Consider the following 12,645-nt stretch of genomic DNA (forward strand, 5'->3'; position numbering starts at 1 on the left):
AGGTTGGGGCGAGGCGGGTGGGTAAGACTGCAGGCAAGCACAAACCCCTCTGTGTGTAGCCACCCACAAACAGAAAATCCACCGCAGACATCCAGGATAACCAAGGGACTCACAAGGAGCGGGGAAGAACCGCGGGGAGGAGGAGTTTTGTGGTCTTTGCAGGGTTGGGTGGGGGTCTCTCTCTCTCTCTCTCTCTCTCTCTCTCTCTCTCTCTCTCTCTCTCTCTCTCTCTCTCTCTCTCCAAGCAATGGAGAGGATGGGAAAGAAAACACTTCGATCTTTCTTTATTCTCGAGTCCTTTTTTAATTAAAAAAATAAGATCTAGTATTCTGGGAGTTCAGAAGAGTGTGCACCTTAAGTGGGGGTGGACAGAATTACTATAAATTAGTTTTAAAACCCGAGCCGTTGCCCCCCATTCCTCGTGCCTCCCAGGGTTCTCCTTCACTCTGGGGTGTTGTCTTCTGAGGTGCTCATGCCTCATGTGGCCACGCCTCTCAGAACTCAGAGTCCTGTCCTGGTCCCGCCCCCGCTGTCCATTAAACGCCTTGGCCTTGTTCTCACAGCACCAGTTCTGCTGACAGTGCTTGCGTTATTCACTCTTTCTTCCCTTTCCTCCAAATGCACACTGCCACCCTTACCACCTGGCTCCTCAACTAGTCAGTTAAGAAAACGTGGCCGACGAGGGTTGCAGCTGTTATCTGCCAATTTTTGCTGCCCTTTCTAAGTCCAGGAAGTTGGAGTCCTAAGTCGAATTCATCTTCCAGGAAAGGGGCGAAGCCTGGAAGAGTTGGAGACGAAGGTCTCAAGGTCACGGAGGGGAAGGGATCTGGTTTGGTTTCAGGTTCTGCTGCTCCATCAGGTAGACGGGGTAGGAATTGCGGCCCCCTCTGTCCTCGGGGTCGGAATCCTCAGAGTTCTGGGCCAGTACGCGGCGTGTTCTTGATGTGCAGGCGACCTGAGATGACAGAAAATACGATCACCACCCTTGATCTCATCAACCACCCTTGGGGCTTTTCTCTCTTTTCCTGAACCTTTTGCCTGTCCTTAGTCCATATCCCAGACTTGGATCCACTAGAGTCCCATATTCCACCCACAACCCGGCCCCTGCCCTATCCATCTGGTCCTTATATCCCAAACCTCACGCCCAAGCACATTCTCTCTCACATACCCCCTTCCATTTCGGCCACAGCCCTCTCTTCCGACCGTTCCTGTGGTTTTCCAGATTTGCTGGTTTTCTACTGTTCTCACATTCCACCCCAGCTCTAACTCTCTACCTCTGACCCGTCATCTCTCCTCGTCTCTGTCACCCCCATCCCCACCCGCCCCACTGCCCTTACCAAAACGATCAGGCCAATGCAAATCAGTAGGACAATCACCGCCAAGAGGGTCACAGTAACTATGGCCCATGCAGGGAATGAATTGCTCTCCCTGCTGGCCCCAGCAGCGTGGAGGCTTCCAGGTGAGCTGTGGCTGTTCTGCTGGGGGTGGTGAGCTCCTGAAGTGATGAATCCCAGGTCTGTTCTAGTTGTCACAGGGCTAAGGAGTTCCCCGTGTGTGGTCTCAGTTTTATGGAAATGAGGAGAGAGAGCAGTAGACTTGTCCTCTGTGGCCCTGACTGGAGGTCTGGTGGTTGTGAAGACTGCTACTGTTTTCCCTGGGTTTCCTATAGCTGTTACAGTCTTAGTGGCCGGTGTGGTTTTCCTCCAGAATAGTGTGGGACTTTCTGAGACTTGTGTGGCTTCCTGGGTGATTGGTGTGGCCTCTTCTGTGTGTTCTGTAGACTTTGCTGAGACTTGTGTTGTCTTTACATCAGCTGGTGTGGTATCATGTTCTATAGGCGTCACTTGGGCTCCCGTGGTCCTCTCACTGACTGATGGAGGCTCTCCTTCAGACTGAGTGGCTGTTGCTTGGGACCTGGTGGTCCTCTCACTGGCTGATGAAGGCGCTCCTTCAGACTGAGTGGCTGTTGCTTGGGACCTGGTGGTCCTCTCACTGGCTGATGGAGGCTCTCTTTCAGACTGAGTGGCTGTTGCTTGGGACCTGGTGGTCCTCTCACTGGCTGATGGAGGCTCTCTTTCAGACTGAGTGGCTGTTGCTTGGGACCTGGTGGTCCTCTCACTGGCTGATGGAGGCTCTCTTTCAGACTGAGTGGCTGTTGCTTGGGACCTGGTGGTCCTCTCACTGGCTGATGGAGGCTCTCTTTCAGACTGAGTGGCTGTTGCTTGGGACCTGGTGGTCCTCTCACTGGCTGATGGAGGCTCTCTTTCAGACTGAGTGGCTGTTGCTTGGGACCTGGTGGTCCTCTCACTGACTGATGGAGGCGCTCCTTCAGACTGAGTGGCTGTTGCTTGGGACCTGGTGGTCCTCTCACTGGCTGATGGAGGCTCTCTTTCAGACTGAGTGGCTGTTGCTTGGGACCTGGTGGTCCTCTCACTGGTTGATGGAGGCTCTCTTTCAGACTGAGTGGCTGTTGCTTGGGACCTGGTGGTCCTCTCACTGACTGATGGAGGCGCTCCTTCAGACTGAGTGGCTGTTGCTTGGGACCTGGTGGTCCTCTCACTGGCTGATGGAGGTTCTCTTTCAGACTGAGTGGCTGTTGCTTGGGACCTGGTGGTCCTCTCACTGGTTGATGGAGGCTCTCTTTCAGACTGAGTGGCTGTTGCTTGGGACCTGGTGGTCCTCTCACTGGCTGATGGAGGCTCTCCTTCAGACTGAGTGGCTGTTGCTTGGGACCTGGTGGTCCTCTCATTGGTTGATATATTCTCTCCCTCATGATCTGCCAGAGTCACTTGGGTTCCTATGGTCTTGTCACTGGCTGATGTGGTCTCTTTGGTGTGTTCTGTAGTCATTTGGGCAGGCTTGTCTGTGGCAAAGGGAGTCCTGTGATCTTCAGCTCCTGTGGTTGCCGGGGTCCTTGGAGTCCTGTATGAGGTCCTTGGAGCTTCTGATGAGTTTCCTGAGGAAGGTGTGGTTTTTCTACTGAGCGCTGAGTCATGGGAAGGAGTTGTGGATTTGTGTGAGGTGGTCCTTCGCCTAGTGCTGGTATCCGTATGCCTCACTGGTGTACCCGAGTTCCTCGTTACTCTGGTTTTGCTTGTTGTGGACTTACAAGTTGTCCTTCTCCTGGGTGCTGAGGTTGAATGGCTTCTCTCTGATGCTTTTGTGGGGTCATTGGCTGAGCGTCCATTCCGGTCTTTTCTTTGGCTGCTGGCATTCTTTTCCATAGGGGGAGTCATTTCATGATGAACAGTGGTGTTTTGGTTATCTGTGGCTTTGGAGTTGTCTATGGGTTTATGAACTGGTTTGGCAAAGCGTCTGGTGCTGCACGGTTTTTTGGGCTTCTGGGTTGTTGTAGACTTAGGGAGGCCTGGAGGTTGTTGTCCTGGGTCCCGATCAGCATGGGCAGAAGGAGACCTGTGAGTAAGGCCTGGAGTGAGGATGAGTGGATGGTCAGATGTTGGAGGTTCAGCAGTCTTCTGAGGTTCTTGGAATGTAGCAGCACCTGTGGAGAGACAGACAGATAAGAAACTTTCTAAAATCTTTCCTGCCTCTGTTAGGCATCTTTGGGATGTGTAGCTGCCTCCCCGGGAAGGTTCTTTAGGACACCACACTGTTTAACCCCATTCTCACCTCTAGCTGCTGAACTTTTGCTCAAACTGTACCTTGAGCAAAAATGTAGCCTTTCCTTCCCCAAATCCATTCCTGAATTTCACTCTCAGATCTGGCACCTCTCTTGGTTCTAGATCTAGTTGTCTCTCGTTGGTTGATATGGTCTCTCCCTCATACCCATGGCCATTGCTTAGACTCTGGTGGTCTTCCCATGGGCTGACACAGTCTCAGTCAAAAACATCGTTATCAACGCCTCCAATTATTTCACTTGCTTGCGTGCCTGTCAATATCCACGTCCTAACACACCTTCCTAGAACTCCCTTTGCGTGGAAGAGCTGAGAGGAAATTGAATCCATCTCAGAATCTTTGTGTTCCTGTAATATCCCAGTTCCATTCCAAGTGTGACAATGTGAGAAACTGAGGCAGACTCCTGGCAGAACTGTCCAGGTGGAGAGGTTGTGAGAGGAGGATAAGGGGGAAGAGGACTGGGGAGGAAAACGGAAACTTCCATTCTGGCAATGAACTTTGGTCTGAGTGGAGGGAGGCAGTCTAGCCCCTGGAGTCCACCCACATTGGGCCCCCCTCTTTGTGCACATGTCTGGGAATAGATGAGGGTGATAGAAAACAGTTTCTCCTGGCAGATCCTGACAGTGGAGAGCAAGGCCGCTGGATTCTGGGAGGGGTTCTGTTTAGGGACAGGGTGTGAAGGGAAACACACCTCTATCAGGGACGCGCCTTAATTCAATGAAGAAACGAGGGAGAGATGTGTCTCTGATTCTGACACAAGAGCAGGAGACCAGAGATTACCTCAGAGTAAAGAGACACAGCTGAGATCGTCAACGCCGTTGGCTCAGGGTGGTACCCGGGATCTGGACCCATTTCCAGCCATGGGAAACTGAGACACACACACACACACACACACACACACACACACACACACACACACACACCCGGCCAAGAGATTGGAAGCTCAGAATTCGGTCCTAGAGAGAAGCATGGGAAGAGAGGGCAAGGGCATGAGGAGAATAGAGACGCCCAAGTCCCAGGAGGGAACTGAGTTTACAGGTGTAAGGAGGAGGCCTCACTGTTGCTCCCCTCACTGCTCAGTGATTGGGAGCGCCATTTTCCAGGCACCACAGCGTAGAGCCAGACTGCCCCCAAAGGAGTTAAATGCTTAGTCCCCACCGGGCGTTGGTGGCTCACGCCTTTAATCCCAGCACTCAGGAGGCAAAGGCAGGCAGATCTGTGAGTTCCAGGTCAGCCTGGTCTATAGAGCCAGTTCCAGGACTGGTTCCATAGCTACTGATGAAAAACTCTGGCTTGAAAAAAACAAAAACCAAAGGCTGGAAGACCCAGGAGTGATATCTTCTGTGTTAAGTGACTTCCCAGAATGAATGTGTGAAAGGAAGATGGCTGGCTATCAAGTCCGGGGTAGGTGTCAATTTTTAAAAAAATATTTACTTATTTGGAGGCAAGTTCTCACGGCTGGACCGTGTAAACCAGGATGACCTTGAATTTTTGATCTTCCTGCATCTACCTCCCTAGTGTTAGGATTCCAGCTGTGCACCACCACAGTGCTGGGACCTTACTCAGGGCTTGGAGCATACTTGGCAAGAACTGTACCATTGTAGCTGCACCCCCAGCCCCCTCCCCGTTCCCACATTCCCCTGCCTGAAGTTCCCTGTTGTGATTTAATCTGGGTGCTGCCCCTGAATCTCTTGGACTTCCTCTGACAGGCTCTGGAGTTCTGTGCCCTGCCTGAGTCTGGGAACCAACAGGTCCCGTGGATAGATGCTGGGCCAGAACAGTACAGGGGCTTCACACACCCTGAGTGGTCTCTTCTCTCTCCTGATTTCTCTCTCCGTTGTACACCGTCGTGTGCCCCACCCTGGTCCAGCCTGTGCCCCCACTCCCCGGCTTGTCACCGTCTCACTCAGATGTGCCTGCATACCCTCCAGTCTCTCCCTGCATCCTGCCCCGCAAGCTCGCAACCTGCAAGCTCGCTCCCTGAGGCAAATCTCCAGGTGACTAGGGTGAGCGTGCTTCCCTGCGCCCCCTACTGGTTTGTTCCGCTTGTGCAGCGGCTTGACACCAGGTGGACCTCGACTGATACAGGGGAAGAGAAGCAGGTAGGGAAACTGAGGCTGGCTCCGGTGCTCTGCCGGAGGACCCTCTGGGTGGGAGCAGGGTCAGCAGCTCAAATGCCGACAGAGGTCTGTTAGAGGTGCTGAAAGTCTCAGCTCCCACCCCTGCCATCCTGTGGGACCCCAGCAAGACCCTGAGCTCAGGGCAGGAGCCCCAGCCTAGAGTCACCCCTAGTTGGGCCTATTGGAAGAAGATGCTGCTCACTGTGTCCCAGAAGCAGCCACCCCAAGATCTCTGGTTTGGGGGGGGTTCACATCTGCTAGAGATGTGGAAACTCTGCACTTTTGTTCACATGATAAAGACCCTCCTGTAAATGCCCAGACTGCCTCAAAGTGCCCCTGCATTCGGCATCTCTACCCCCGTCCCAGCATCGTCTTTTAACTAGTGAACCAACCTAGCATTGCCACCTCCTCCCCTAACATCTCTTATGAGAGGCAAACTTTTCTTATCCAAGTCTTGGGATGTGTTCCACCTATCAGATGGGGACAGAACCTCACTGAGCTGTCGTGAGGGTCAAACCACGCCTGGTGCAGAGTAGGTTGTACCCCAGCCACTGGCATAGGCTGCCAGCATCCTTCCTGCTGTACCATTGACAGGTAAGCTACATGGCTGGATCAAGTTAAAAAGCCGGGTCTGTACAGAACCTTCCGGACCACCCTGTGCTCTTGGCCACAAAGCTTGCCCTCCGCACGGCTTATAAGGGTAAGATGGATATTATTGTCCCTCTGGGGGATTAAGGAGACAGTGGGAGATGGAGTACTGTGAGCATCAATGGGTTCCTTACATGCTGTGAGTGCCCAGTGTGTGCCCCCTCGCTCACCTAGAACTAACGCCCACACGGTGTCTTTACACAGCTTGAAGCTCTGAGCAGGTGTAGCCCCTCAGACGTCCCAAAAGAAACACCGGGATTAGATCCCTCTCGTGCATGGCCTGGACACGCTAGGCTACTTCACGGCCATCCACACCACTGGCCTTCATTCATTTCCGTGAGTGCATCCAGCCCCGTCAATTCCGAGAAATAAGACCCTTTGTGATTTCTACCCCTCCCCATATAGCGGTGTCCCCTTTACCTCTCTGGGCATCTTACCTGCCTCCCAAGAAGCTGGGAGGAAGAAGAGGCAGCAGATGAAGCCAAAAGAAGAACAGAGGCCACTGGTCAGCTGAGCCATGTCAGAGCTGGGAGGCTGCTGAGAGACCATGGGCTGGGGGCCCTGTATCTTATAAGGGGTCAGGTTTGACGTCATGGGGGCTGAGGCTACTCTGAGCTAAGCCTTAAGCAAATGGAGCTGCCCCACCCATGGGGGCGCCCTGATAATGGGAGACCGCAGCTGTGTCATACAGCTGGGTCCCTGGGTTCCACCAAAGGGCTGGGATCTGAGGACATGGAAAGGACCTGGGTGGGGTAGCCAGCCTGCCTTCTTATCCAGCCTCTGCAGAAAGAGTTAATGGCTTGTATGGGGTGGCCTGCAGGCTCTGAGCCAATGCTCATGTTCTAGAAGGTTTGGACGGGGCACAGGACAGGTCCAGGCTCTGGGAGGAGGCACATACTCACCCTCCTGTTTCTCTGTCGTCATCCAGCTCCACACCCCTTACTCACACATGGCCACACTTTCTGCCCTGGGTGGAGTGTCCCCAAGACCAGGTGAAAGAGCAGAGAAGGGGGCAGCCCTCCCGTGGTCCACTGCACACTCACAGCTGCTTTCAGATGTGTCAGGTAATAGCTGAGACAGGGACAGGGACAAGACAGGCGGGGAACCCTGGGACTGACATCATTAGTCTAGCCTTTGGGGACATCTGTCCTGCCTACCCCTCCCCTGCCATCCCAGCCCAGCGGCTGCCTCTGCCTCAAGGCTGCATCTATCCCTGCTTAGAAATGTGCCCCTCCTATTGCTACAAGTTCCAACCACCCCCTCATTTTCCCCCTTGAAAGGTCTCAGTTGTGGGGCTCAAGAGAGAATCACCTGCATATCCCCTTTAACCCCGTACCTGAGACTTCACTCATCCCCCATCTAAAGCAAGCATCAGCTTAGAGACCAGCTCCAGTGGGGCTCTTAGAGAGAGGAGCCCCTACACTTCCCTAAACCTAGTTTACTTGTGAGCACCCCGAGGCAATGTCTTTGTCCCCATCACATCCATAGCCCCAGACAATGCCCAACATGCAGGAGACAGCCAGTCAGTGGTCCTTTACCAGCGTCAGGAATGTGGCTCAGTGGAGAGCACTTGCCTGACATGCACAAGGCTGTGGGCTCAGAGTCCAGCACCCCAAAAACTGAGAGTCTCCTGGTGAGTTGGAAGCAGGGCTGTTGCTCCCTGAGGGAGGTAGGCAGCAGAGGGGGTAGAGTGACCTGAGGTCTCCAGGTAGGAGGCCTGGAGTTGGGCCTCTGGGGCTCATGAGGAATAGTGGTCTGGTATGACTGGTGCTACACCCTTAGGCAGGGCTCGATCAGGAAAGGGCAGAAGAAGCCAACTGCCCATTAGCTCAATTAATGGGAGATTAATGAGCCTCTGTAGTTGTGCCTGAGACTGATGGCTCAGAATGGGGCAGGGTGTGAAACAAAAGTGCAGCCTCCAGGGTGTGGAAACTGAAAACAGAGAGAGACAGACCTTTCCCTGAGGCTCCATCCAGACTCCTTTCTTCTAACCCATTCTTCCTCTAAGGTTCCAACCCCAATACACTGTGAGAAGGGCCAATTTTGCCTCCCCCAGAGAGATGCTGCAATTCTAGGAGCCATCCGTGCGAGATGCAGGCTGCTGGTATCTAGAAGGAGGTGGCTAGAGATGCTATTGGCCCCTGGTATGGCTTGGAACACCTTCCAGATTGATGAATCACCAGCCTGATGTGTCAATGGTGCCAGGGGCAAGGATTCCTGTTTTAGAATAAGCTTTCAGCCAGTGCTTGTGAACAAATCCCCTCCTCCCACCTTTGGCCACAATTCACAGAAGACCCAGGTGTCTAGAGAAGAGCCTCTTGGGGTATTTTTGTTTTGTTTTGTTTGTTTGTTTTTTAGTTTGGTTTTTCAAGACAGGGTTTCTCTACGTTACAACTCTAGGTGTCCTGGAACTCGCTCTGTAGACCAGGCTGGCCTGAAACTCAGAGATCTGCTTGCCTCTGCCTCCTGAGTGCTGGGATTAAAGGCATGGGCCACCACTGCCCGGTGCCTCTCAGTTTTGGGGTTTGTTTGTTTGTTTGTTTTGGTTGCTTCTTTTTAAAAACAATTTACTAGGTGCCATTCTTTTAAGTTTGCTTTATTATGTGTGTATGGGTGTTTTGCCTGATGTGTGTCTATGTGGTTCACTTTTGCACAGTGCCCATGGGAGTAACAATAGACAGTTGGAGCCCTGAACTGGATTTACAGACAGCTGTGAGTTATCATGTGGGTGCTGGGAACTGAACCCTCGTCCTTTGGGAGAGCAGCCAGTGTTCTCAACCTCCCTAGCCCTATCTTCTCAATTTAGTTTTTTTTTAATTTTTTTGTTTTACTTGGCTTAATATTCTCTCTCTCTCTCTCTCTCTCTCTCTCTCTCTCTCTCTCTCTCTCTCTCTGTGTTGTGTGTGTGTGTGTGTGTGTGTGTGTGTGTGTGTGTGTGCCTGTGTGTGTGTTTTGCTTTGAGACAAGGTGTCCTGAACTCCAAACTGGACTTGATTTTGCTATGTAGCTGAGAATGACCTTGAACTCATGATCCTTCCTCCTCCACTTTCCATGTGCTGGGATTACAGGCATGCACTACCATACCTGGCTATTAAATTGTTTTTTTTTTTTTTTTGGTTTTTTTTTTTGTTTTTTTTTGATCTAGGATCTTGGTATCTTGTCTTGGTTGACCTGGAACTCACTATGAAGGCCAGACCCACCTCCAATTCGTGCGTGGTTGTCCTGCCTCTGCTGCTTCGGTGCTGAGGTTACAGGAAGAAACTACCATGCCTGGCTCAAGATGGCATCTTACGGTCAAAGAGGTGACTTTGAGTAGGACACAGAGGAGCCAGTCACCGGAGCCTGGTGACTCAGGGTGGCCCAGCATCTCTGTGTACATTAAACATCTCACCTGTGAGAACTGATGAGGTCAGCAATGCCACCTTGCTTTTTCCAGAGGGCAAATGGCTCTTAGCCAGCTCAGCCCTACCCCTCATGAGCCTTGCTGGCTGGCAGCCTGATGGTGGCAGTGTAAGAGGTCACCACTGCACCCCAAACTCATCTCCCTCAGAACTGGCAAGTCTGTGAGATGAAAAATGGATAGGATGTCAGGACTGGAGAAATGGCTCGGAGGTTAAGAGCCCTTGCTGCTCTTCCAGAGGTCCTGAGTTCAATTTCCAGTAACCTCATGGTGGCTCACAACCATCTGTAGTGAGATTTTGGTGCCCTCTTCTGGTGTGCAACACACCTGAATACTGTATACATAATAAATCTTTTTTTAAGTGGATAGGATGTCCTAATCAGGGGGCCTGGGGGCCAGCTGCCCAGCTCTTGGCTCTTGCTGTGGAGTATTGCTTCCTGTGACAACCCAGGCCCTCATAGCAATAGAACTGCTTGTCCAGCACGATTGATGCTTCACGAATGCACACAATTGATGCTCTCAGAATCCTCTCACCCATGGCTCAGCAACCTCTGTGAAGAGCGTGCCCATATCACCAGACTTCAGTGGTGATTAGCACCAGCCACACATCGGCACCAATTAACAGTTATTATTGAGCTCATTGGTAAAAGTGTTTGCCAGGCAAGCATGAGGGCTTAGGTTCCATGTCTGTCACCCACATAAAAAGTCTGGCAGAGGGGCTGGAGAGGTGGCTCAGAGGTTAAGAGCCCTTGATTCCCAGCACCCATATGGTAGCTCACAACCGTCTGTAACTCTGGTTGCAGGAGGATCTGACACCCTCTTCTGGCCTCTGAGAGCACTGCACACATGCAGGCAAAACATTCATCGGCATAAAATAAAAGCAAAATCTCAAAGGTGGAAGGTCCCCAGGGCCCAGATTTCCCACCTGGAAAGCCACTGAGGCTGGGACATTAAAGATGCCTCTTGACTGGGGCAGGTGAGGCCTCACCCACCCCCTCCCTTTGTGGCCTACATTCCAGAGCCCTTCTCTGGCAGGAATGATGACAGCTAAGAACAGTTAATCATTAATCCCTCAAGAACCACGGAGGGGCCCAGGTTTAGGTGGGGCCTGACACCTGCAGGAAGGCCCCCTCTTGTTCCCACCCCTCTCTCTTCAGAGATCTGAAGCAAACAATGGGGGGAGGGAGCTACCCTCTACATTACCCAGGAGCCAGTGAGTGGCCCTCTCCAGAGTCATGGGAACCACTTTGGGAGAATCCACTTGCCATCTCTCTTGATGCCCCAACACCAGCAGCAAGGGCCCTGGAGTTAAGAGAGGCCATTTCGACATATCTTCTGCCATCAGAGAAGTAAGGTAGCCACAATGGGGTCTCCGATGCCCCTCCTCCTCCTCCTGGCCCTCCTCTACAGCTCACAAGCAACAGGTGAGGCTTGGAGGGTGGGCATGGAGGCGAGAGAGGGGAGGGGATTCCTTGGCACGGAGCCTGATCTGGAATAGCACTGGAGTCTGGGGGGATGTGGGACATGCCTCCTTGGTGGGTAACACCACCCTGACTGCAGGGTCTTGAGTCACATTTCTGGGTTCCCAGGGCCAAAGGTGACTTTGAAAGTAAAGCTGACAGAAGTTTTCCAGGCCAAGGTCTCCCAGGACTCCAGCTTTCTGGACTTGCTCCAAAAGGTATTTCCGAGAAAGGGGACATCGGTTCTGTGCGCGTCTCTGAGTCCCTGGGGGTCTGTGCGCGGGCTGGCTGAGCTGAGCGGGGAGTGGGGAGTGGGGTGCCCTCAACACCTTGTCCTCTACTCACTTTTGCTTCCCCAGATCTGCCTCCTCCTCCGCCTCCCGCCGGGGGCCAACATGACCCTCCATCACAAAGGGTCACCACACCATCTAACCTGTAGAACCTGAGGGCGGCTGAGCCTGTGTGGGCCTCGAGCACAGGCTTCCGGGAGTGGGCACTGGGAGTGAGCATGCCTTGATGGAGCAGGCTCTTGCCCTGCTGAGTGCTAATAAACACGTGGGATCTAATGACTGGCTTGGTGTGTCCAGTGGGGTCTGTGAGCACAGGGCAGACAGGACAAGGAGCTGCATGCCAGGCTCTCTAACTGACTGACTCTCCCTGTACACCACAGAGGCCTGGAGTATGAAGAGTGAGGTAACTTACAGACAGACAGATGAACAGACAGACAGACAGACAGACACATACACACAGATGGACACACACACACACACACACACACACACACACACACACACAGAATGCCTATCCTGTTGTGGTCCTCTTTGTCCCCAGCTTTTCCGTGTGATGGCCGTGGCAACCCTGAGCACTCTGCCACATCGTCTCCTTTTACAAGAGAAAACCCAGGCTTGGAGGGCTTGCTCTCCTGAAGTCCAATAGCATCGAGGAAACCAGGCACCATGCAGAGGCCTTAGCTTAAGCAGGGTTTGAATTGCAGCCCTTCGTCCTAAGTTTGGGGCTGTAGGCCCAGGAACCCCTAGGAATGTGGACGGAACATCTCAGGGTCCTGTGTGGCCTGCACGACTGGTCAGTGGGGAAGGCAGGGTAGAGGGAGCTGAGAGGGAAGTGAAGAGCACAGCTGAGAAGCAGCCAGCAAGTCCCAGTGCTGGGGGAGGGGGGGCAGCCTTAGAGGAGTGTGTGACGCCTGTTACCCGGACCTGGGATCACAGGCACCCTAGAAGGGTCGGTCCTCTCCAAGCTTCTATTCGTCCACAAGATGGGGATGGTGACATTGCCTGTATCCTCTGAGAACACTGTGGGTAAGCTCTGGAGGGACTTTCCACACACAGAACCTGTCATGCTGTTGGTGGCACATTTGGGACAG

General features: G+C 52.9%; 2 protein-coding genes across 2 annotated transcripts; one reads left to right on the forward strand and one right to left on the reverse strand.

Moving 5' to 3' along the window:
- Window positions 1-344: 344 nt before the first annotated feature.
- Mucl3 (mucin like 3) lies at window positions 345-7,510 on the reverse strand. Its single transcript, XM_027388657.2, has 3 exons — window positions 6,842-7,510; window positions 1,338-3,502; window positions 345-955 (listed from the first exon to the last, which is right to left on the reverse strand). Exons 1-3 carry the CDS (start codon window positions 6,996-6,998, stop codon window positions 809-811), a joined length of 2,469 nt encoding a protein of 822 aa, XP_027244458.1. The 5' UTR covers window positions 6,999-7,510; the 3' UTR covers window positions 345-808.
- Window positions 7,511-11,167: 3,657 nt separating this feature from the next.
- On the forward strand, window positions 11,168-11,710 carry Sfta2 (surfactant associated 2). The gene is made up of 3 exons (XM_027388656.2): window positions 11,168-11,228; window positions 11,394-11,482; window positions 11,624-11,710. The coding sequence occupies exons 1-3, from the start codon at window positions 11,168-11,170 to the stop codon at window positions 11,708-11,710; spliced, it is 237 nt and encodes a 78-aa protein (XP_027244457.1).
- The last annotated feature ends 935 nt before the right edge of the window (window positions 11,711-12,645 follow it).

This window comes from Cricetulus griseus (assembly GCF_003668045.3).
Source record: "Cricetulus griseus strain 17A/GY chromosome 1 unlocalized genomic scaffold, alternate assembly CriGri-PICRH-1.0 chr1_0, whole genome shotgun sequence".
Taxonomy (NCBI): Eukaryota; Metazoa; Chordata; class Mammalia; order Rodentia; family Cricetidae; genus Cricetulus; species Cricetulus griseus.

Coding starts and splice junctions, on each gene's coding strand:
- Mucl3 (XM_027388657.2), bottom strand. CDS start 6,998: ATGACGTCAAACCTGACCCCTTATAAGATACAGGGCCCCCAGCCCATG. Junction 3,503..6,841: donor CCCAGCTTCTTGGGAGGCAG/GTAAGATGCCCA, acceptor GTCTCTCCACAG/GTGCTGCTACATTCCAAGAA. Junction 956..1,337: donor GCATTGGCCTGATCGTTTTG/GTAAGGGCAGTG, acceptor CTGTCATCTCAG/GTCGCCTGCACATCAAGAAC.
- Sfta2 (XM_027388656.2), top strand. CDS start 11,168: ATGGGGTCTCCGATGCCCCTCCTCCTCCTCCTGGCCCTCCTCTACAGC. Junction 11,229..11,393: donor CTACAGCTCACAAGCAACAG/GTGAGGCTTGGA, acceptor CTGGGTTCCCAG/GGCCAAAGGTGACTTTGAAA. Junction 11,483..11,623: donor TTCTGGACTTGCTCCAAAAG/GTATTTCCGAGA, acceptor TTGCTTCCCCAG/ATCTGCCTCCTCCTCCGCCT.